We start from the raw sequence: 25,843 nt of genomic DNA, 5'->3' as shown, positions 1-25,843 counted from the left end.
CAAACATGGAATCCCATAAGAGAAGCGGAGCAGAAATAGAACAGATTACAACATGATATAGCTATCATGTGTAAGTAAAAATTATGTGCAACACCGGACCTATTACTTACTGTTCCTTTAAGGTCATACCACAGCTCAATTGGATCTAAGTCCAAACTTTGACCAGACCACTGTCAAATCTTCGTATTGCTTTTGTTTTGAACCATTCAGTTGCTTCTATACTTCAGATCCATATTCTTGTGCATAACTCAAGTGAGCTTCAACATAAGGTCACAAACTGATGGCCAGAAGCACTGCTTTAGGAATTTTTGCAAGAGAGCAGAAATCACGGTTCCTTCGGGTAAGTTTCCCGCAGGTCCTGCAGCAAAGCATCCCAAGACAATCCCACACCCACTGCCATGTTTGACTGTTGGTATGAGGTTCTTATTTTTATCGAACGCTGAGTTAGGTTTACACAATATGTAAGAGGACACACATCTTCCACAAAGTTACATTTTTGTCCACAGAATATTTACCTTAAATACTTGTTTATGTTGTGTAGGATCACTAAGAGGTTTTGTAGCAAATGTGAGATAAGCCTGTGTTTTCTTAGCAGTGGTTTTCCGTAGGAGTCTCTCATTGATGCCATTTTGCCAAGTCTGTTTCTTATTAATGAATCATGAACTCTGACCTGAGCCAGGATGGGTCCGTAGTGCTTTAGATGTTGTTCTGGGTTTGTTTGTAACCTCCTGGATGAATCATTGACATAGTGCTCAAGTAATTTTGTCAGGCTGGTCACTCCTGGGAAGGTTCAACGATGACCCATGTGTCCTGCATTTGTGAATAATGCCACTTGGCAACATGTTCCCCTAAATAAATAAAATTAAAAGCATTTGGGTGCTGCATTTAATGTTTACTCAGTTTTTTAATCTGAAATGTTTGGAACAATGACACTGATGCTGTTTTGACACTCTTCCATGGGATGATCACACCATTTGCTGACATAACCATAATTTTTGTGCAAAAAAAATCTCATGCAAATCATGCTTAATTTTCTAAAACAAAAGGTAAATGCCCAGCAAAGACTGTATTTAAGTGTCTTTGTGTGATCAGCATAATTCATTTACAGAAGCACACCAAGTTAGTGACAATGCAATTATTAGCACTGAGATAAAAAAGCTGCTCTTGATGCAGCAGATGGGATTTTGATTAATCTTTGTGCCAACGAAATTCAACACAGGAGAACACGATGTATGAGTAAACAAAGATAACCCCAATGGGACTAAGCATTTGAAGTGACAGATGTTCTTTGCATCAGGCTTTGTATAAACAGTGAAACAAGTACGATATTGGATCTGCACTGTGCGGATCAGGCAATATATTTTCGTTAAGGAAATGACACACTCTGTGCAGAACAACTGTGGGATGTTTATCAGTTTACGTCAGACAATATTTACAAAAGAGCCCCAATAAAGATTGAAGCCTGGTCACAGTATTCTTAAGCTTATCATATTTTCTTCCATGTTGTTCATGTCCTTTTTGCTGGGGTTCACACTTAAAACACTTAAACACTTTAAAAGCAGACAACTCATGCCGATAATCTGCCCCCCCCCCCCCCCCCACCCACCCAAAAAAATAAAAATTAGTAACCCGGTTGTGGGTTATTATTTTCTACTGATGTTCTTAATCCAGCACTTTCTAAAGTGTAGCACAATGTATTTACTTATACACAACATTACGAGCACAACAGTCTTCATTCCACAGTAGCTTTACACGTTAACTAATAAAGTGTTCTTTAAAGGAGGACTTGTTTTTTTTACAGCGGCTCTGATAAAACGTGCCAGAAGTCCTTTGGGTCATTCTGTCTGGGTCAGGTGAAAGATAAACAGATTATGCAAATGAAATCAGCTTGCTGGTCACATATTCACCATGAATTGCAGGGCTGCAAGAAGAGAAAATAGTTTATCCACCTGTGTTTCCATGCATTTTCTGGAACATGTACTGGGATATATAATTTCGTTAAACCTACCTAAACAGTTCTTTATTGAAATTATTATTATTATTTTAATTATTTAACCTTTATTTAACCAGGAAAAAAAAAATCCCATTCAGATTAAAAACCTCTTTTTCAAGGGAGTCCTGGCCAAGAGGCAGCAAAGTTACATACTGAACAGAGATACATTAAATTAAATAAATGACAGGTACATAAAAAAATGTACGTTAAATTATAACTAACAAATGCTCATAGTTCAGAAATAAATATTGGGATGACATTTCAAAGTAGAGCTTAGATTTTGCATTTGGCTTGACCTCTACCTATAATCCCTCACGCGACATCCATGGTGTTGTTTCTTGAATTATAAGCGCTGAAAGTGACAAAAGTGACAATCTTATGGGTGAATAGTCAGCAAAACTCGTGCTAGGAGCAGCTTCGTAGATTTGGACCCACGATATGTGTTCAGTCAGTTAAAGAGAATCCCCCAATGAGTTTGCCCCTTGACTGGTCGGGGCAATGTCTCTCTTGGCAGGGTAGGGTCTTCTCACTTTCAGTCATCACCGCAGACGTATTTTTCTTAGACTTTTGGGAGACCCCGAACAGATTAAAAAAGCTCAACCGCTTGTGCAGAGTCACACGTGTAAGCCACAGTGCTCTGCGTGACGGTCCTCGGCAGCGAAGCAACTCCCCATAGGCTCGACGGAAGTCCCGGTTGAACGCCGGATAGAGGATGGGATTGAGGGTGGAGTTCAAATATCCGAGCCACAGGACTACCGAGTGGAGCGTGTTAGGTGGGTTTGTCTTTTCCTTTACACCCATGCAGGTGAAGTAGCTGAAGTAGGGAAACCAGCAGACGATAAACGCACCAAGTACAGCTGCCAGGGTGACGGTAGCCTTGTGCTCACGGGCAATGGCAGCAGTCGCCGAGCGTGCAAATGAAGGAATGGTAGCACGGATGCGTTTAACCTGAAAAGATTGTTGCAGGACAGGGATGGAGAGGCAGAGGAAACATAAAGAGATTTTTCATTAATCCAAGTAGCTCATTTAAAAAAAAAAAAAATGCAGCAAAATCAGAAGAATCAGACTTCATTCAACCTCTGTGTGCTTTCTGCATAATCAACAGAAATGTTTAAAGATTATTAAATTCAGCCTTAACCCTGTGCCTTGCCAGATGAAATCAACAACTCAAAATATGTAAGATACTAAAGTCCCTCGGCCATTGCACTATATACAATTACCATTGGTAAAGCTGTATAGGGGGCCTTTAAAATAAATTAATCTTTTATCACAGCGGAGTAATCCCATACTTACAATAAAAAACATATTCTTTAATTTAAGTGTATTTGTGTGTGTGTGTGTGTGTGGGGCGGTGGGGGTAGGTTCTATTCCCTCTCAATGAGAGTGAAACAATTAGTGGCAAAGTAGATGTACCTTAAAGCAGTACCGTGTAACCTTTAGACACAAGGAGAGCTAGACCAGGAATTTCCAGGTTTAGCGCCCCCTGGAGGCCACTGGCAACACTGCACAGTCGCAAAATTAAACAGTCTTTATCCGTGTTTTGGAATCTGATTGCAGACCACTTTGGACCAGCAGATTGAGAAGTCATGGAGTTACTTGTTAAGACAAGCCCACCTTCATCCCTCTAGATTAGATTAGGGAGAGGATGAGATAAAATCAGGGGGAAGACAGAGCAGACCCTGGCCAAATCGTATGATTACGAAAGGCTGGAGGAATATCAACAGAGGAGAAAAGCGGGCATGCACTTTTGTGAACTATATTTATGATATTTTGTGAAAATAGCCATGGCCATGACAAACTTTAACTCAGTGATGAGAATCATAGAAGCATGTAAGGTTAGGTTGTAGATATGACATAATAAAGGGGACAGTTTCTTTACTCACTCCACAAACTGGGAAAGACAAGAGAACATGCCGTTATAGGACGTTTAACTTCAGCAAATGGCTGTAAGAAAACAATTAGTTTCCGCTTAGGCCTTCCCATCTCTACATCTCTACAGTTGGAGCAATAATTAAAAAAGTTTAAACCAACTTTAACTGTAATCTTCACAGCTTGCTGTTAGAGAGTAGCAACAAAGAGCGGCATCTCAGAGTCAATCATTTATCGATACTTTGTTGCTGCTCTCTAACAGCAAGCTGTGAAGATTACAGTTACAGTTGGTTTAAACTTTTTTAATTGTTGGTGTATCAACCATTAGATTGTACACATGCCCACCAGAATATAACTATATTTTGGGAGCATGTCAGGAAAAAGGAATTTCTGTCCAAGAAGCTAATCTCCACAGGGAATTTAACTGGAACTGTTTACTTTGGTCAGATGGGACCAAGATTGAGTTTTTTTGACTAAAAAAAACTCCAGGTAGGTCTGGTCTAAAAACATGTAATGAAAACGTGTAAAAGCACCTCAAACATAATTGTAAGTAAGGGCAGATTGCTCACAAAGAGTAAATGGCATTATGAACTCTTTAAAATACTTAAATGGTTGAAATTGAAACCTGGTAAATATATAAATCTTCTAAGGAAGAAAAAAAGTGGGACCCTGGGAGTTTTGATCAACAGGAGCGATTGTGAATGGGCAAAGATCCCTCTCTTTGTATGCGCCAAGCATCAGCTGGCATGCATTAAAGTCTAGCATTAAGGACATGGCGACCAATAAATGTGGTACTGGTAATTTTGTTACAAAGAATAATTACTTAATGTAGTCAGATTATTATTGTTTTTTTCTGTCAGTCTAACATTATGCTTCTGTAATAAAATATCTTAATTTTAATGGTTGTTACACATCATTAGCAGGGGTGTGATTGTGTGTGGAGGGGGCTGGGCAAAGCAACACTCGGCTTGAAGCAAAAATATGCAATACATTTTTACAGCTTTTCATTTTTTTTTTTACATTTTATGTATCCTAATGAGGGACGAAGAGCTGATTGGAACACTTAGAATTATCTACCTGGTTTTATAGCGTTCCAGTTTATGCATGTCTTAAGATTAATCAGTAATTCATACTGACCTGTTCACGAGCCACCCTGAAAATGCAAAGGTACATTCCGCACATAACCAGCAGTGGCAAGTAAAACGTGCCAAAGGCATAAATAATGACGTAGTTGTTGTTCCATTCGAACTGGCAGTAGCGTCCTTTATCAGTGCCCTCATCGCCGAATTCCCAGTCCAAGTTTTGCACCGCGTAGTCTGCTGTGTTCCAGCCCAGGTGGATGGGCAAAAAAGCCACAGCCAATGACAGCACCCAGATGGAAATGATGGCAAGTGTCACCCTTTGAGGGGTGACTCTTTGGGAGTGGCTCAGGGGCGATGAAATGGCCAGGTAACGGTTGACACTGATTGCCAAGAGGGTCAGGATGGAGCACGTACACAGCATAACATCCATTGAGATGTAGATGTTACACAAGGTTCCTCCGAAAGGCCATTTACTGCTGCGCAGCTCCAGCGTGGCAGACAGGGGTAGCACCAACATGCCCAGCAGGAGATCTGCAACCGCCAGCGACACCACGAAGCAGTTAGCTGTTCGCCACAATCGTCGGCTGAGCCCCACAGCCAAGCACACCAGCACATTGCCGCCTATGGTCAGAATTATAACAGACATAAGGAACAGCCAACGGAGAGCTGTGGCAACAGTCATTTCCGCCACTTCAGTGTCCCTTCTAGCTCCAGTGGAAATGTTCATTAGGAATCCTTCACTTGGCCAAAGGTTCTCCACAATGGTCAGTTCACTCATTCAAAGGATGATTCTGCTTTTTGTATCTTTGAAGAAGGGCTATTAGCCTCAGAAGCACATCACTGCACGGGAAGGCCTTCTCAGCCATATCTGTTTAAGCTCTGACAGTGTTGTGGAGGTAAGCAGGTCCCTGGGTAAGATAGAATTAAAAGTGATTACTCACAAGTTTAAATCATGGCATCACATCAATGCATTTTTGGATTACATTGTATTAACCATGATCACACTAGATCTGACCGTTCATCCCAAATAAGTGTTCTAGTTCCTTTAAAATGCCCTCCATGGGCATTTTTGATTAGCCGAAAAAGCCTCTTATCACACACTGAAGGCGTGCTGAATCTCCAAAATATAAAAGTTTTTTTTATGACCCTGAAATATTATGCTCAAATGAAGCATTTGAATATCTGCCATTATTTTTAAAGTATATCTTATTGGAGAGTTCTTATGTTTCATTGGTGATGGTAGCGGAAATAATGATCAACCAGACACATGACCTCCCGGACACGTCTTAATACTTCAATACCTCTCTAGTAATCTCTATTCCACTAACTAGGTAAACCACTTTTGAAGTTGGTCAGTTACTCTAAAGGGGTGAATTTTCATTTTCCTCTCTCATATATTTTGACCTAATTGAACCTAATTGAAAAAAAAAAAAACTATTTTTTTTAAATCAGTTTTGTCACTGATGTTACAGTTTTTTTTATATAATTTGTTGTTGAAAATGTCAAATTCTATTAATTTACAAAATTGCTTAAACGATTAACAGTCAAATCAGGGTGAATTATTTTTATAGGTATTGTATTTGCCTTGTTATCTGGTAATAATCGCACAGTATTTTTTCCCCTTCTGCTTTAAATATGGCATTTTTCAGATGAAATAGTCTTGGGTGCAAGTCTGGTGTCTTCTAGCTACTTGCATTTGCCACTGTAATGCGTGAATTTCTCCATTGTGGGATGATCAAAGTATTAGATCACTGTCTATACATACAGTATGTTCTTCTAGCTTCCATAGATTCCCAGTTCTCTAACAAGCTACTTTCTCAGCATGGGTGCTCTGCGCTTCATTGTCCTACTCATTTGTTTATACCATGGTCATTTTATCTTTCTCCTATAGTTTGAAACATATAATCCTGTCATTTGGGTCCAGGGTAAACAAACTACTGCTATGTGTTGTGGTGCTAACAGGATCATCTGGCATTATCTGCATTTGTTGCAGATTATCTTGCAGCGAAACAACATAAAGCTGTTTTTCAGCTTACTGGATGTAACCTGTCATAAGGTGCTTACGCATTCAAGAGTCCATGACAACTTTGTAATAACTGAAGTAAAACTGTGTGTTCATTGATATTAAAAAAAGTTATTGACCATATAAAAGGATCACCAACACAAGTGGAGAGAAAAATGAACTCATAGATGTTGAGGTCAAAGAGTTGGTCTCAAGAGATGGATATATTTATTGAAGAGAGAATGCGTGGGCTGAGCAGTAATTACTCACCAGTAGCGATGTCATGAGGCAATCTTTTATAAACAATCATAAAACATTCTGTGGACGGGTTATATAAATGTAAACTCTTTTAAAATAACTTGACATGAGATAAACAATGATTTTCTGTGTCACCCCATGCAGTTTTAAAATACTCTAGCTGTTTATTTAAGTTTATTTACAGTTTTTTGCATAGTAAAGGCAGGTGTGTATTTGTCATTTTAGTGTGTATTTGTCATTGTAGTTCATTCCCAGCGTCTGAATTTACGTTTCAGTGTTGTTCATGCTACTCTGTTTGAAAACAAGAATTTCTATGAAGAATTAAACAAGAAAAAAATCAATGTACTAAATGTGCCACTAAAGTATTTATTGTATCCTCTTTGAAGGTCCCGGCTGTCCTGAATGATGAGGCCAAGATAGTGTTGATGAATGAAATGTATGCCATTACTTCAGAATCAACACGCTAAACTAATTTTACAGCAACAGCTAATTTAATTTGATGATGTCAAACAGTGTTTTCCTGCCATCGCCCACAAGACTCTTTCATCTCTGAGAGAAGAAACAGAAACAGAGTACTTTAGCTTGTGCCATTTCTTAAGCATTCACCAGTGACCAGAAAATAAGATTTAAACTTTCTGTGGCCATAATGATTAATGAAGGTGGCATTGATGATTATCTAAAACAAGTACTATTCCATTGTAATTATATTATTTCTATTGTTTGTATAATTGAATGTATTCTACTGCAACCTGAAGCCTTTTATTTGGCCTTTGTTGCTTTAAATGTAGCTCAATTCAGATAATTTACCTGCAATAAAGGAAATAGGTAACTTTATGTTGATCTAAAATTGTACAATAATTTACATATGAAAATGACAAAATAACAGATCTACAAAGGACAGAAGCTCTGTTTTTGTTGCTGGCTTTAAACCAGGAGAGGGACATTTTTCCAATTTACACTGGGTCTTTACTAATCTGTCTGCAAAATTACGACGCAGTACAGTGGCAAAAGCAATATTCAGTATAGTTCGTAAAACACTGAGATAAGATATCTGCACCTCGAGCGTCATGATGTTTGCTTAACTGGACGGACTCATTCATACCATGTTTGTACAGTCGAATTATTATTATCAACAAAAACTGAAAAAAGAAGCCACTGTGTTACACAGATTTCAATTCATTTGTTTTATGGCAGTTCCTGTTAGTTTTCCCAGTAGAAGACAATTCACAATTTATTATTACAGGTTTAATAAATTAACTAAGGTGGATAGGTCCTTTTTAAGATAAACATTTGAAGACGTGTATATAGAAAATGTATAACCATAAATTAAGTTAATCAGAACCACAGGTATTTTATTATTTCTAACAGGACTTATTAAATTTCTTCATAGTATTACTATATCCCTTGGATTTCCATGACATATGAAGATACGCTTCTTCAGATGAATTAAATTATTTTATTTTAATTCTATTAAATTATTATAGCAAATAATTTATAATGTTCCAGTTATACAATTTTTTGGACATAAAGAAACATGTGGGATGATCACTGCAATTTAGAGACACTATGTATATAAACAATTAGATAGTATGGCTACTTGGAGGCACTCATGGACTGTTTAAAGAGCATTAAGCTTTCAATCCAATATTGCATTTGGATCATAATGTATGGTAAATCAAGAAAATGCAACAGTGAGATAATGGAAAAGTTGTCAACTACCACCAAAAGGATGTTGAAATAAGTATTGATAAAGAGGAGATTTGGCACGCATTTTAAATGCATGCCAAATGAATTAATTTTAAATTATAGATGTCCATTATTAGCTTATTAATTCAAAAGTGGATTATATATATATATATATATATATATATAGATATATATATATATATATATATATATATATATATATATATATATATATATATACATATATATATATATATATATATATATATATATATATATATACATATAAATTTTCATGCAATCCAAGGGAGCGTTTTACACCTGACAAAAAACGGCAGAGATTTCAGTCAGGCATTAAGACTTTTCATTGTGACTATGTTTGTTCCGAACTGACAATGTTTGACTCAAGCTCTGGAACTAGCCAATTTTTGTTTTGTGCCCTAAGGATCAGGATTTAGTGGTAAGAGAATGTAAACAGTAAGATTACTATGAAAGTAAACACTCAGAGCAAAAATAAAAATAAAGCAAACCCCCTTTGTTACCATTTCGCTACGTTCTTCTGGTGACAAAACACTATCAGATGATGAAGGACCTGAGATACTTTTACAACTCATTACATAATTTATTTTCCTATTTCTGGCACAGCTTCACAGCCTACAAATAATAATAATAATAATCCGTGATCCTATCTGGGAAAGAAATCCTATTCAGGTTGAGTAAGAGAAATCAAAAAAATTCAGTGCTTATACTCTAGGTTTTCGAAATGTCATAACGCCTGAATTGTTAAATGAATTATGTATTACACTTCATGCGTAGTCACACAGACCCGCTGATGATTAAGCTTTAACATATCCTGTGGGAACACTTCATGTATGATTTACTAGATTACACCTCTGATGGCTAATGCTGTCTTTTTATTTGGTCAATAACACAGGATTTACTGCTTGATATCATGTTCCCAATGAGCAGCACGGTCACACACTGATCTGTAAACCACTCAAGAAAGCCTCTCATTTCCTGTAATTAAATAAAGTAGTGTTTCAACAACACGTCTGCACAATAGTTTAAAAATACACTGCATCATTAAAGCAGCATTTGAGTTAACTGCATCCAGAAAACAAGAACCAGACTGAGATCATAAATTAATAAAATACACTGTGAAGCGAGATTTTAGCAGCAGTGTAGCAAATCTTTTGAACCATGAATTGAACATTCAAGGATGTTCTGTGGTTTTTATTGAGTAGATTTGTTTAATTAAAACTGGCATGTTTGGAGGTATATAAAGTTAAATGTGTTGGGTGAGTATTTAGTATTTGAACTACTAAACTGAAATTGATAACTATATAGTTTATTTAGGTATCACAAAAGATTTCAATCAGGAAAAAAGATTCTTAAATGTACAAAGTGTTCTTACATGTCTCATATGACAAGTCCCTCTTGGTGGCAGTTTACAACTTTTCCTGTTGTCTCACTATATGTTCTTTTAATCTTTTCATATTTTATGATCCCTTTAACATGTACCTTCATGCAGTCAATGTTTAACCACAAAAGGTGACATTTCTGTTTCACTAGGTAACACATGCACTGGTTTAAACAATGTGTGTTAGTCTATCTAAGAAATCCTTTTCTGGAGAACACTTGAATTTCAAAAGGGAGAATCCTAAACACAAGGCAAAATGTGTTATTTTTTTATTTTATATTTGCAATTAAAATCAGCTGTTGAGTAAAAAAAAAGTCACATTACTTACCATATTTTCTGCTCCTTCCTTACTCCTGGACCAAGAATGTTCTCTCGTTCCTCTATCCTGCATTTGAGTACATTTATTGCCCACTCTGTCTCTTTCTCTGGCTCCACCCCCACTCTCATGCTTTTCCTCCCATTAAAAGGAAAGTGTCATGAACAAATACACTTTGAGCTCTGGTTAGCTTTCTTCTTGGCATAATAATTTTCTAACAAAACAGCAGAACCACTGGGTGAAAAACCCATGGTGAGTCTATTTCACATTTACTGTGACATAAAAAAGTATTTGCCCCCTTACTGATTTCTTCTGTTTTGTTGTTGTTGTTTTTGCTGATTTGTCACTGATTTGCTGATTTCGCCTTCCTTGCCTTAGATAATCGACAACATGCATCGAAGAGTTCCAAGGCCAAATTCACTGCTGACCAAAATGAACACAAAGGTCTGTCTCAAATGTGTGTATATAAATCTTGAGAATACCTCAATCAAATTATTAATTATCACCAGTGTTCCTACCATAGCAATAGGAGCACAGAGCATGCAGTTTCCATGGCACTGCACTCAGTGCTCACACATCTGGACAATAAGAACACTTATGCACGCATGCTGTTTGTTGACTTTAGCTCAGCATTTAACACTGTCATTCCAGCTAAGTTAATAGCCAAACTTCGAGACCTTGGCATCAACACCTCCATGTGCAACTGGATTTTGGACTTTTTGACTTACAGACCGCAGAATGTCCGATCATCTTTCAATCCTTAAGTAATTTTGTCTGTGTTGTGTGCACCTGCCTGTTGCTTTAATCCTATAAATGTCCCTGTCATGGGATAAACAAAGGATTAGCTAATGTTACCTTATCTTAATTAACACTTTTTAATAGTATATATGTACTGGGTTCTTTCAAGGTCTTAATTAAATTTTCTGTGTGGGCTCCAGTAACATATGATAGATAATATCTACTTTGAAAGGTAATATGAACTGCTGCTGAAGATGACCAATCTTATCTACCTGGATGTTCTCTGGAGGACTGAAACGCCTCAGTCAGTGACGTCAGTCTGTGGGTCTGGGTCTGTCGGGGCAATGAGAGAAGTTTTGTCTCCTCTCTCCATTTCTGTCACTCGACTCTTTCTTGCTCATGGTTTTTCATGAGATTATATAAATTTGTTGTGTTTCCACTGAATTTAACTGGCTTTTTACAAAACATACAGCTTGATTTCATTTACGGTATTAAAATAGAGCTAAATGGCGCTACTTTCCCTCTTCATGTTTTTCCGCACCTGCGGTCTCTCTCTCTCCGAGTCTGAGCAGCAGCAGCAGTGCGGTTGTTTGTGAGAGAGCGCTGAGTGGGCGTGTCAACAGGTTCACAGGTTCAACTAAAACAGTTCAACAACCACTCAAAAACACAAATAAACAACACTAAAACCTAACGAAATAATGAACATAAACCAGAACGGAACATTACATTAGTTTAATGATCTAAAGCTGTGGTGTCCAAACTGTTGGTATCAAAGGCCAACATTGCCAAATTGAAAATACCAAGGGGCCATAATGTTGCTTTTCTATTAAAAAACATTTTTATTGTGAATTCTTTTGTTTTTACGAGGTCAGCAATATATAGAAAATTCAATGTTTCAATCAAGTATTGTAGATATAAAGGGTGTGTTAGATATTAGAGATATTAGATAATACAAGAAATGCTTATGGTTTCCTATTCTTACTTAGTGGTTGAATGCATTATATATATATATATATATATATATATATATATATATATATATATATATATATATATATATATATATATATATATATATACTCACCGGCCACTTTATTAGGTACGCCATGCTAGTAACGGGTTGGACCCCCTTTTGCCTTCAGAACTGCCTCAATTCTTCGTGGCATAGATTCAACAAGGTGCTGGAAGCATTCCTCAGGGAGTTTGGTCCATATTGACATGATGGCATCACACAGTTGCCGCAGATTTGTCGGCTGCACATCCATGATGCAAATCTCCCGTTCCACCACATCCCAAAGATGCTCTATTGGATTGAGATCTGGTGACTGTGGAGGCCATTTGAGTACAGCGAACTCATTGTCATGTTCAAGAAACCAGTCTGATATGATTCCAGCTTTATGACATGGCGCATTATCCTGCTGAAAGTAGCCATCATGGGTAGGGTACATTGTGGTCATAAAGGGATGGACATGGTCAGCAACAATACTCAGGTAGGCTGTGGCGTTGCAACGATGCTCAATTGGTACCAAGGGGCCCAAAGAGTGCCAAGAAAATATTCCCCACACCATGACACCACCACCACCAGCCTGAACCGTTGATACAAGGCAGGATGGATCCATGCTTTCATGTTGTAGATGCCAAATTCTGACCCTACCATCTGACTGTCACAGCAGAAATCGAGACTCATCAGACCAAGCAACGTTTTTCCAATCTTCTATTGTCCAATTTCGATGAGCTTGTGCAAATTGTAGCCTCAGTTTCCTGTTCTTAGCTGAAAGGAGTGCCACCCGATGTGGTCTTCTGCTGCTGTAGCCCATCTGCCTCAAAGTTCGACGTACTGTGCGTTCAGAGATGCTCTTCTGCCCACCTTGGTTGTAACGGGTGGTTATTTGAGTCACTGTTGCCCTTCTATCAGCTCGAACCAGTCTGGCCATTCTCCTCTGACCTCAACAAGGCATTTCCGCCCACAGAACTGCCGCTCACTGGATGTTTTTTCTTTTTCGGACCATTCTCTGTAAACCCTAGAGATGGTTGTGCGTGAAAATCCCAGTTGATTAGCAGTTTCTGAAATACTCAGACCAGCCCTTCTGGCACCAACAATCATGCCACGTTCAAAGTCACTCAAATCACCTTTCTTCCCCATACTGATGCTTGGTTTGAACTGCAGGAGATTCTCTTGACCATGTCTACATGACTAAATGCACTGAGTTGCCGCCATGTGATTGGATGCTTAGAAATTAAGTGTTAACGAGCAGTTGGACAGGTGTACCTAATAAAGTGGCCGGTGAGTGTATATAATTCAATTAAATTTTATTTATATAGCGCCAATTCATGAAACATGTCATCTCGAGGCACTTTACAAAGTCAAATCAATCATATTATGCAGATTGGTCAAAAATGTCCTATATAAGGGAACCAGTTGATTGCTTCAAAGTCACGACAAGCAGCATTCACTCCTGGAGAAGTGTAGAGCTACAGGGAGAGTCGTCTGCATTGTCCATGGCTTTGCAGCAATCCCTCATACTGAGCAAACATGAAGCGACAATGGAAAGAAAAACCACCCATTAGCAGGAAGGAAAAACCTCCAGCAGAACCGGGCTCAGTATGAACGGTCATCTGCCTCAACCGACTGGGGTTACAGAAGACAGAGCAGAGACACAACAAGACAGACAAAAAGCACAGAAGCACACACTGATCCAGTAATCTGTTCTACATTAGATGGTAATAGCCGGTGATCTGTCTTCTCGGGATGATGTCACAGTTAACAGAACGTCAGACCAGATGTACCTACTATGAAGAAAAAACAGAGAGAACAAAAAGCTAAAAGCTGAAATGACAACAGTCATTTCAATGTAATACAATGCAAATCTGGAGAACAGTAGACTGGAGAACAGTAGAAATCAGTAGAGTGAGAAAAATAGTCCCTGATGTCCTCCAGTAGCCTAAGCCTATAGCAGCATAACTATAGAGGTAGCTCAGGGTAACATGAGCCACTCTAACTATAAGCTTTGTCAAAAAGGAAAGTTTTAAGATTAGTCTTAAAGTAGACAGAGTGTCTGCCTCACGGACCAAAACTGGGAGTTGGTTCCACAGGAGAGGAGCCTGATAACTAAAGGATCTGCCTTAATGCCATCCAGATTAAGTGATTGATTAAGAAGTTTACTTTTTGAGGCCTCTGGTCCAAAGATTATAACTTCTGTCCCTTGTCAGAATTTAAGTGCAGGAAATTTAAAGTCATCCAGTTTTTGATGTCATCAAGACATGACTGCAGTCGAAGTAATTGATTGGATTCATCAGGATTCAAGGATAAATATAGCTGAGTGTCATCAGCATAACAGTCAAAATTAATCCCATGCAGTCTGATAATTTTGCCAATCTGAAGCATATATATAGTAAAGAGAATTGGTCCAAGCACTGAACCCTATGGTACTCCACAGGTGACCCTAGAGTTTGAGGAAGATTTATTATTAACATGAACAAACTGGAATCTGTCCGACAGATAAGATTTAAACCAGCCTAATGCTTTCCCCTTAATCACTACAGTATGCTCAAGTCTTTGTAGGAGAATATTGTGATCAACTGTGTCAAATGCAGCACTGAGATCTAGCAGGACAAGTATAGACACAAGTCCATTATCTGAGGCCATGAGAATATCATTGGTGACCTTCACCAGAGCTGTTTCAGTGCTATGATGAGCTCTGAAGCCTGACTGAAACTCCTCAAGTAGGTCATTACTTTGTAAATGTTCAAAGAGTTGATTAGCAACTACTTTCTCAAGAATTTTAGATAAGAAAAGAAGATTAGATATAGGTCTGTAATTTACTAACTCATCTTGATCAAGAGAAGGTTTCTTAAGTAAATGTTTAATAACAGCTACTTTAAAAGCCTGTGGTACATATCCATTTACTAAGGATAGATTAATCATGTCTAAAATAGGACCACTGATCAAAGGAAATACCTCCTTAAACAATTTGGTTGGGATTGGGTCTAACATACAGGTAGAAGGTTTAGATGAAGCTAATATTTTAGATAGTTCAGAAAGCTCTACTACTTCTAAGCAGTTCAGGCACCGCGCAGGTTCTAAAGATTGCTCCAATGCTGCCTCACTTACTGAGGACGAGGTAATCATGTTTGGGAGGATGCCAATTATTTAATTTTTAATGGAATCAATTTTATTTATGAAGAATCACATAAAATCATTACTGCTAAGAGCTAAGGGAATGGATGGATCAACGGAGCTGTGGCTCTGGGTACGTTTAGCAACTGTACTGAAGAGAAATCTAGGATTGTTTTTATTCTCCTCAATAAATGATGAAAAATATGCTGCTCTAACTCTGCGAAGGGTCTTGTTATACAACAATAGACTGTCCCTCCAGATTAGGTTGGATTCCTCTTGGTGTGTAGAGCGCCATTTTCTTTCCAATTTCCTAACATTGTGCTTCAAGGATCGCAGCTCTGAATTAAACCAGGGAACCAGCTTCCTGTGAATAATCACCTTCTTTTTCAAGGGAGCTACATTTTCTAATGCAGAATGCAATGACAAAGTCATACCGTTAACAAAGACATCTATTTGTGAATGGGAAGAAACAATATTGCTGCTATCTGCAGGACATTTCTGCAATACTGACGATATTAAAAGGGGGACAGACTCTTTAAAGTTTGATGCAACATTGTCTGATAAAGATCTACTATAATGGAACCCTCTTTTGGGGGTGGGATGGGGGGGGACTCAGTTAGATTAAACTCAAATGTTATTAAAAATAATAAAATAGGACAGGGTTGTGAGGAAATACTGTTAATTCTTCACAATCAATGCCATATGTCAGCACAAGGTCTAAAATATGGAGCCAAGAGTGCGTCGGTTTATGCACATTTTGAGCAAAACCAATTGAATCTAGAATCATTTTAAAGGCTACACTATGGTTATCACATTCTGTGTCAACATGAATGTTAAAATCACCCACTATAATAACCTTGTCTGTGTTTATCACTGTTGTGCCAGTTCAGACGTGACAAAAAGCGGGCATCAATTCGGGACGTAACGGACTGCGTTACCCATGATGCAATGTGGTCAAAATGGCCACCAACTCCCATCACGCAACACGGCAAAATGGCCGCCGATCAAGATAAGGTTGCTATGGTGATGGCTATAAAAGCCGATCACCCACGACCATCTTTCTTCTTCCCTGGCTTTAGCCAACCCGAGAAGACACGCACAGCTGATTCCATTGGGGTGATCCCAAGCCACGTGTTCGATTACTCGCTGGACCGAGATTTTTCGACGCAACGGTTATTCCCTGCTTTTATAACAGGAGGTCGACTTAAATAAGTACTTTTAAATTCCCTCTGATCAAAAGACTGAGAGACGCCGCATCTCCCACTGATCGAAGAGGACCCCGCTTTGTTTGGCCAACAAAGCGACTGAACCCGGAGGAAGAAACGAAGGAGCTTTTTCCCCCGTGCCGCTGCAGCCTGTGGACAACTGCGCTCGTCGAGGCGCGTCCAGAAAGCCACACTCGGAGCGCTCCAGACCAGCCCCAAGGCACCTCAAAGTAACGGGGTTTTCCCCCTTTTATTTCTGTCTCACCAACAGGGTGTTTAGAAGTGCCTGGGCAGGCGTAGAACTTTGTAGGTGTTGGTTAATGCTTTTATTCCACGACGAAGTTGGAATTATTTTGCTGAACATTTTCTTTGTATGTGCATGCATTTTACAATTGATTTGCTGTGTTGATTTGTGATCCATCAAGAACCCCGCCGTGGGTTACCGCTTCATTCCTTTCCATCTTCTTCCCTGCTTCCCCCCTCTCTCTCTTTTCGCTTCTTATCAGTTTAATTTCTTTGTCCGAGCTCAAGTCGCGGGCTTTGCTTTAAACTCCCAGTTAGCTGCCCCCCTCTCGAAGCGAGGCATTATCCTATCAGCGTAAGCGTGGTTACGTCATTAGGACCTCCCCTCATACGTCATCGTAGCAGCCATCTTGGGAGGGTGACGTATATCTGAACTGTAGGTAGCTTAGCTGAACTAGCTTTGTGTAAGACATCAAAGCGTCCAGTGAGATTCCTGAAGCTGTTCTGTCTATCAATGCTGATACGTGAAATGCCGATGTTTCGAGGGCGGTGTTAAACAACTTTGAGTTAAGTTAAGATCTGCTAAACGCTCATTTTAATCCATTGTTTATTTTGTTTTGTTCTTTATTTCCACATATATATTTTGCATGTTTTAGTTTAGTAATGAGTAAGAATTCCAAAGTTGTTTGAATCAGAGAATTACTGTAACAGGGAATTGCTTTTGGTTCAATAAAACCACGACTGCGGAATAGACATTGTTTTGTGTTCAGTCCAATTCACAGTTACATGGTTATTCAGAAATCAGAGCTAACCTCCTTTGGAGTTAACATCTGATATTAATACAGAGACAATATCATTGGATGGTGATAAGGAATAAGGATTTAAACTCTAATTGCAGTTACATTGGGGTTCTCACAGCCTGCTGGATAAACCTGGTCGGTTAACAGTCCGACCTGATCATTTATTCCAGCATAAATGAGTTCATAACAGCAAATTAACTAATACATTAGTGGTATAAATACTTATAAGCTTATAGCTAACATCACCACCATTTGAACTATATTTGTTATAGCGGAATTTTGAGTTGAATGATTTATTATTTAAATTATAATACCAAATTATAATTAATAATAATAATAAGCATATTCAACCAGCTTATGGCATAACATCACCAAATCAGATAAGAAGTCTGACAGCTGACCCAAAAACTGAGTAAGGGTCCGGTGGACGATACAAAACAACAAACAGAAGAGGTTTTTATTGCTTTGCAATTTGGATGAGGGTTAAATGTTCAAAAGAACTGTAGATATTAATTGGCCTGTGACTAATTAATAAATCAGACTGAAATATGGTTGCCACTCCTCCTCCTCTTCCCACAGATCTAGGAATGTGGAAATTTGAATAATTGGAGGGAGTTGACTCATTTATACTTACATAGTCCTCTTGTAGCCAGGTTTCTGTGAGACAAAATAAATCAATCTGATTGTCAGAAATCAATTCATTAACAAACAAAGTCTTTGGAGGGATAGATCTTATATTTAATAGACCACATTTAATTGTTTTGTTTTTTGGCCGAACAGCTTTGATTATCTTTGTCAGCTGTTGTAGGAAAGCTGACGCAAGACGGAGTGGAGCGGGCTGCTATCCTCGCAAGGCCAAGCTGAGACAAGAGCTGAGCTGAAATTGCCCGCTGTGACCGAATCAGAGACTGCATGCAGGACCCGGGGCCTACGACCATGTTTCGGCTAGCCGCAGAGCTGCTAGCCCGCTGCTAAAAGAACCAACATATCCCCTGCTTTCCACTGCTCTTCCTTGGATGGGCAAAGAGAACCAAACTCACACGAGGCAACGACAGGTCTGGCAGAGAAACAAACCGGGAAAGTTAAATAGTTGTTTGGAAGGTTTGTGTGATGCGGTTACATTGTGTTTTTAAAACACATGGAGCTGACCAACATAGCTCCCGTTAACATTTTGATATCATGTTATTGCCGGTGTAATTCGAGTGTGTTTTTATGGTTATAACAAACGTTATCTTCACAAGGGTTTTATACACTGATGGGATGTTGATGTTTGTGTTATCCGGCCCACTCATTACGACTAAAATTAAGCTGAAGCTTTTTAAAGTTAGCACCGAATGTCTGCTAGTCTAAATGCAATTAGCTTCCGGTACTACGATTTAGTTTCAAGCATAAGGTTTGTTAATTTTGCTCCAGTGTGCTATGAGCGTTATTGCCGCATTAATATGGAATATTAATGTCAATTTAAAGGTGTTTTGTATGACTTTAGAAGTGACCGATTTTAGCGACCGATCGTTACAGCGACCCCTAGCCTCCCGGAGGTGTAATCGCATTAATAAATCGAGCCTTCTAATAGTCTATGTTTACAGAGAATATCCCTCTTTAAAAAGTTATTTCATCAAATAATGTTTTGTTTAACTCGGGATTTGCAGTGGGAATGGGTTGAAACACATACCAAATGTTGTTCTGAATTAGTTAAGCTAATTTAAGATCATTCCATGTTCTTTAAGATGAACTTTGGTTCTTTAAGTGAGATCTGCAGTGAATCAGGATTCACTGAATTATTCTGATGATGATGATCAACCACTTTGTTTTGTCCTTTATTTCTTTTTGGTGTGTACATAGTTCCTTAGCTTAGCTTCTTTTTATCTTTATTTCGTTTAGTAGTTTTAGTTAAGTTTCACTAGCCTCGCAGAGAGGATTTGTTGATTGAAATATAGTGTTAATCCAGATAAACAGCATTATATAGTGATGTTCTCTGGATGTTCATTTTATTTCTGTTTATAAATTCTTGAACTTAAAGAGAAGTTGTCACTCCTTATTATTCTCTGCACACACTCTCATGTGTGCAGAGTTTGCTGTTAAAAGATCGCCAGCGCTCGAATCATTCCTTTCAACTATTGTCCTGATATCAGCTCTAGAGCTGGTAATCACCGAGCAATATTTATTAAACATTAAATAACTTTAAAAGTGTATAATTGCACAACAGTATGTCTACTTGTGCCTACAGGGCTGTTCTATGTTCTATGTCTGGGGGATCAACAAGGAGTACAATACTAGAGTGGAGAAATGTGTTGTCAGAAAAGCTGCAATTTTACATTTCATCCCCCCTCGTGATAGAGACTAAGAATGTATAATTGTAAAATGGTTATCAGGAGACAAAGCAAAAACAGGGTGTGACTGTACATGAAAACAAGTATAAACACAAGAGTCAGTGCAAAAGCCTGGCAATACAGTGATTAAGCTGAATGGCAGGAAGGCTTATATTAAATATAATTCTAATTAAAAAGGTGAGAATGAACCACATTGCTTCCCTGCATATAACAACATTGAATCTGTGAAATCTATTAAAACATATCTTGTTCATTTTTATTTTTTTCTCTTTTTTTATAAAACGTTGTTTGAGCAAGAAAAATCTTTTGGTGATATCACATTAGACAACCCAATTGAATTCCTTTGACTATGACCATTTGTGTTTTCTCGTTTGTTTATTCACATTGTTAAACAGTGCATTATTCTTTATCATGTTGTTGTTGTTTTTTTTTTGTCAGTGTACAATGGTTAGTAAAAGAAATTACAAAAATGGATGTTATCGTCACTAAGCATGAATGGGTGGCACCTAATTTTTATACAAATTAGTAAATAAATAGTAAAAGCCAAAAGGGTGAAATGCACAGAAATGTGATATAAAAAATAAATCACTGAAACAGAATACAAATACCAGTATAAAGACACAAAAAGTGACTGAGATGAGAGAAAAAAAGGGGAAACTGAAAAGATGGAAAAAAAACAGAAATTAAAAGAACCAGTTGGCTGAAAGCCGATCAATGTTTCAGAAGATTAAAGGTAAAATAAGACAAATAAAACCACTCACCACTGAGAGATCCCGTCTTTACAAAAAAACAAAATAAAATAAAAAACAAATACAAGATAACAGAAAAGAAGAAAGGAAAACACCACATAATGGTACAGTTACAAGCAAAGAGTTTGATTTGTGTTTCCTTGATTCTTTTGAAACGCTGACAGATTAAACAGACTTAATGAGAGCTCATTCTTCTTCCATAAACCAGCCATCTTGCCGTTTAAAAAAAGAAGTTAACAATTAAAGTCAGCTTGCGGAATCTTGCTTGAATAAAATTGAACAGTAACAGACGTTATGTACAGTAGAATAGCTCACACTACTGGCTGCCTAAATAGAAACATTTAATTCTTGAGAAAGTTCTAACCCATTACATTTATATGAGTGGGAAAGTTACTTTATTTTGACACTTTGCTAAATGAATCGCCAGAATGTACTGAATTAAATCACCATTGATACAGAAGTAGGGAAAAGTAGGAGAACATTAGTAAGGGCACTTGTTGGGATGAAACACTCCTCAACCCAACAGGGAAGCCATAAATCATACATTTTACGGTCAGAATAGAATCATGAGAATCCCAGAGGGTTGTGTTTGTTTTAAATAGACATAGCAGTGCTCTGCGGTTCATAAACCTTATTAGGTTACCGAGAGCAACAGAGGCAACAAGATCAAGTTAAGATATAGACACTGTAAGGCCAAAAATACTCAGCAAATCAGTTCTCTTTTGCAAGTCTTTTCTGCCATCTGCTGGTCATTGGTGGGAACTGATGGGAATAATAAAATACTCAAACAACTTAAATAACTATTTATTTTGTGCAGTATCTGTTATTTATTTGGTTCTGTTGAAAATGTTTTATGAAAAGCTGCTGTTCATGTCACTGTCCTGGGTCTCACTACACATTCAGACAGACTTCTCCACACAACAGTAGCGGTCATTGCTCCATAAAAAAAAAAGAAAAAAGAAAAAAAAAAACATTTTTAATAGCTGCGCTGTTTTTTTTCTTACCTTAGTTCTTGTTAGGATGTGGTCTATTGTTGGTCATTGCTCAAAGACAGAGACGCCAATATCTGTGTTATTTCTTCTTCTGTAAAACAGTGTGCTGCAATGTGACCGTAACCCTTTAAAGTGCCTGTGACATGCATGTTTTAAGATAAACTGAATAGAAAGATGACATTGTCCAAACCGTTATGAAGTAAATATACCGATTAAATAAATGGTTTTCGAGATATATTGTCATAAATCTCACTAAAAGGGGACTTTTTTTTTTTGAATGTGTAGCGCTTCTTTATAATGTAAAAGGGGAACCCTGGCGCATAAACCGACCATGCTAACACAAAAAGCATGGAGGAGTCTTACATTTCTGTAGAGTTAGCTCAGTCAACTATCAGCTGACTCATAGTGACACACTATCATGAGGAAGCAGTCAGATCAAGGAAGTCTCGAGACTTTCCCACAAATCTGGGACAAGACATCCCAGATTTGCAGGAACAGGTCGTCCAAAAACGCGTCCCCGGAAATGTCCCTGATTTCTGCATATTATGAGTGAAAAAAAAAAAATGTTGTTATTACCTGGTCACGCTGCTGTCAAGAGGTAATAGAAAAACCATGCACGCCTCTGCCCTGCTGTCAGCGATCCATGTCAGCGTCCACCCCAACCCACACGCAAACTATATATATATATATATATATATATATATATATATATATATATATATATATATATATATATATATATATTTTTTTTTTTATTTTTTTATTTTTTTATTTTTTATTTATTTATTTTTTTCTGTAATGCAGCTGCCTGACTGGGCACAGAGGGCTATTATATCCTTCTCAAATGCTGTAAACGTTAAAGTTTAGAAGTAATTTATCCCGAACAGCTATTACTTCAAACATGCAGAGTTGAGCATGTTCGTTATGTGCCATATTTGTGTGTGCAGCAATTTGTTCGACGTTGTCTGACACAGACTGAGTGACAGCAGTTTGCTATAGGCTAAGTATAGGCCTATGGCAAGGCTAATGTAAGTATAGGCTAATGCAAGCTTCCTTAAATTTCCTCATTTATCATTGGTTTCATGGTAACGAAGCTAATGCTTTTGTTTGCATAATATGACTTTGTCAAGCTAACGGTTTGGTTAGCTGTTCCCACTAATGATGACAACCAAGGATATCAGGACATTTAAGAGAAGGTATAGTGAGAAGCTAAAAAGCAGCGGATCAGATGACGATTGAGCAGCAGTTTGGAGGAGCTGGAGCAACATAAACCACAGCAAGCCCTGATATCTATGGTTATGAAATTCTTTTAAAATCATTTGTCAGCAGATCACCGGCTTCTTGAATGACCAGCCGCAGCAGATGAGTGTGGGCAGCATCTACACCATGCACAAGAACAATCAGGACCTGGTGAACCACCATCATTCTCAGCAGCACTGCGTTTATGTTGGAGCTCAAGCTTCTTTTCTTTTTTTCTTTGTATTAAAAAATGGCTGTACATACACATACATCGACATACTGTTCGGTTTATCCTTATTTTGTTTCCTCTGACACAAAATACGCACACCGTTTGTGCTTAAAACTGAAATCAAATTCCTTGTTTGTGCACACAATCTTGGCCAATAAAGCTGATTCTGAAGAAACATATCATACTTTCATTAACTATGGCATGTTTATGATGACTGGCAATCAAAAAGGCTCTCCTCTTCATTTCATGGGTTTTACATCCTTAAATTTGTGTTGAAAAAAAAAAAGGTTATCCAACTCTGCTGTCAGTCATCATCAATCACACCACTGTGCTAATGAGATGAGCCTGAAGAGAATGCTCTACCAAGCTTTTTCTCACTGTTCTTAGGCTTAACCTTCTCTGTGTCGGTTCACTTCTAAACTCAGGCTTTTTTCTGTCGTTAAAGCAATCCCACAAAAAACAATGACGATGGCTACAAGGTCCAACCTTTCCAGACATGCTTATGTTCCGCTAACGGTTTACTAAAGTTAATATTACTGAGGGTGGTGATGTTTTATTTGCTTCTAAATATCAGGGGGTTTAAGCTATACGAGACAAGAGGCATTTTTTAATTAAATGAAAAACCACCCGATGATAAATGTATACATTTGCAGCTCCATCAGGATAGAGGCAGGCAGCGTTACTATAGAGCTGTGGGCTATTGTAAACTCATTCAAATGCCAGCATACAGATTCAGTATCCTTAATAATGATATGTGATCTAAATGTTAAGCACACTTAAGACTCATAGACTTAAGCTTTAGCTGGCAAAATCCCACAGTAATTAGGTATGCATTCTTAGTATTGCAATAAGTCATCATTGTAATTAATAACACCCTGATCCCACCACCAGTCCCCTTTAGGGAGGCAGTTTTGGTCCCTAGAATGGAATTTTGACACGTGTTGAATAGTTGAAGTCAAACAAAAGTTTACAACCAGTTAAATGTAAAACGGATTTGTAGTATAACACATTGGTGTATTCATAATTGACACAGGCTACATAATACACCTCCGACAGCACTCAAAACTTTCGTGAAAGCCCGCTATAAGCAATCCTCAAGCGAGGCCATTATAAACTAAACCGGAAGCCTGGAAGTGATACACGGACTGCAAGCTCTCAGTCAGTTGGCATTTTTCACAAGCATTAATGTCATAAAGTCTGTAAATTCTGTTTATAAATGCTCTGTCCAAATAGGAATCTGGGGAAATAAGGCTCCAACATATTTGGGTGTGCCGCTGCACGGACTGTCCGCATACGTTTTACCCTTCATAGTCGAGCGCACCTATTGCCTACATTTTTTGTGACAAATTCTTACATTTCCCACAATTTCTGCCCAGGGGATGAAGTGGGGGAATGGATAGTAGCATTTTTGACCAGTTGAGCACCTAGAGCCATTTCTTCTCCAGCAGACACCCACCACACAACTGCTAAAGTGGCACAGAGAGGAGTTATGACGCCGCGGGTCCTTGCGACTGCCTGCTCGGAGCAGCTCAGTGTATCAAGTTCTGTGTCGCATATAAAGCAGTTCAAGTGTGAGGACTTCAGCAGTTTATAGTTTGAAAACAGGGGCTATTGCCTTGGATCTATTGCATTATCATATTCTGGGGCCTAGTGCAGACAGTATGTCACGTTTATGAATATTCTTGCGTTGAGTGACAGCGTGTTAGTTAAATGCCAAGATGCCAGTGTCCATGAAAAGCACAGCTAGACAAAAAAATACAGTTTTATTCTATATAGGCGCTAAATTGCACAAAATTACTTGTAATAATACTTCAAGTTTGTCCTTATGTAATAAAGGTAAAAATAACATTTCCAGGGTTATGTTAGACTTTATTTCATTGGTTTTGTTGAGAGAAAAAAAACTAAACTAATAAGGCTAAAGCCGAAATGACACCAGCCGCTAGCAGCTGAAAGTGTGCATGCACATTAAGGGTCTTTTTTTCCCTGCTACATAAGTGATTCAGATCATATAAAGTATTACGAGTCAAATGCATTTGCAAGTTTCATGTATCCAAAACAACATGGCACATTGAGAACAAGTTACCGCACCCATGTTAAATCATGAATGAACTGTGGAAAGATGAGATCAATCGCCACACTGACGTCTGATCACTGCCAGACCTAGTGAATCAGGAAATCACTGAAAAAAAAAACTGACAACACAAAATATGCAGAAAGATCTCCAACAGCAGCACATCATGATACATGCTACGTGAAAAAAATTGAAGATCCCAAGATCACAAAAATCACCATCATACATGTGCCAAACCCAAGTATCCAACAAGGGCCAATGAGAACCAGTGAGCTTAAGCAGTGGGAGACACAGGTGATTGGTATCGAGCCTGATGAACAGGCACAGAATGAGCTAGATTGTAGATTGTATGTGACTGTACAATGCAGAAAGAGCTAAACTGGGGAATGCAGGGGAGATAAACAAGAGCAATCCTAGAACAAACAAAATAATAAAGTAGGAGACTGAGAACAAAGGAAATAAACTAATAGGTCAACATTTAATGAAAGTGCCTTGAAATTGCAA

At 38.2% G+C, this 25,843-nt stretch overlaps 1 protein-coding gene across 2 annotated transcripts in view; it reads right to left on the bottom strand.

The window, feature by feature from the left end:
- hrh2b (histamine receptor H2b) overlaps window positions 1-10,696 on the bottom strand; it is a 29,384-nt gene extending 18,688 nt beyond the window's left edge. The window contains exons 1-3 of one of the 2 annotated variants that reach the window (XM_036143353.1): window positions 10,639-10,696; window positions 5,000-5,852; window positions 2,112-2,941 (exon numbers count right to left, since the gene is read on the bottom strand). In XM_036143353.1, coding sequence (XP_035999246.1) covers window positions 2,438-2,941; window positions 5,000-5,722 — 1,227 coding nt within the window. In that variant the 5' untranslated portion in view covers window positions 5,723-5,852; window positions 10,639-10,696 and the 3' untranslated portion in view covers window positions 2,112-2,437. Of the gene's footprint in view, window positions 1-2,111; window positions 2,942-4,999; window positions 5,853-10,638 lie in introns of those variants that run through there. The other variant, XM_036143354.1, reaches the window with a different exon arrangement.
- Window positions 10,697-25,843: the final 15,147 nt, after the last annotated feature.

This window comes from Fundulus heteroclitus, chromosome 11 (genome assembly GCF_011125445.2).
Source record: "Fundulus heteroclitus isolate FHET01 chromosome 11, MU-UCD_Fhet_4.1, whole genome shotgun sequence".
Classification (NCBI taxonomy): Eukaryota; Metazoa; Chordata; class Actinopteri; order Cyprinodontiformes; family Fundulidae; genus Fundulus; species Fundulus heteroclitus.
The sequence above is the reverse complement of the archived record's forward strand: the minus strand, read 5'-3'. Positions and strand labels throughout refer to the sequence as shown.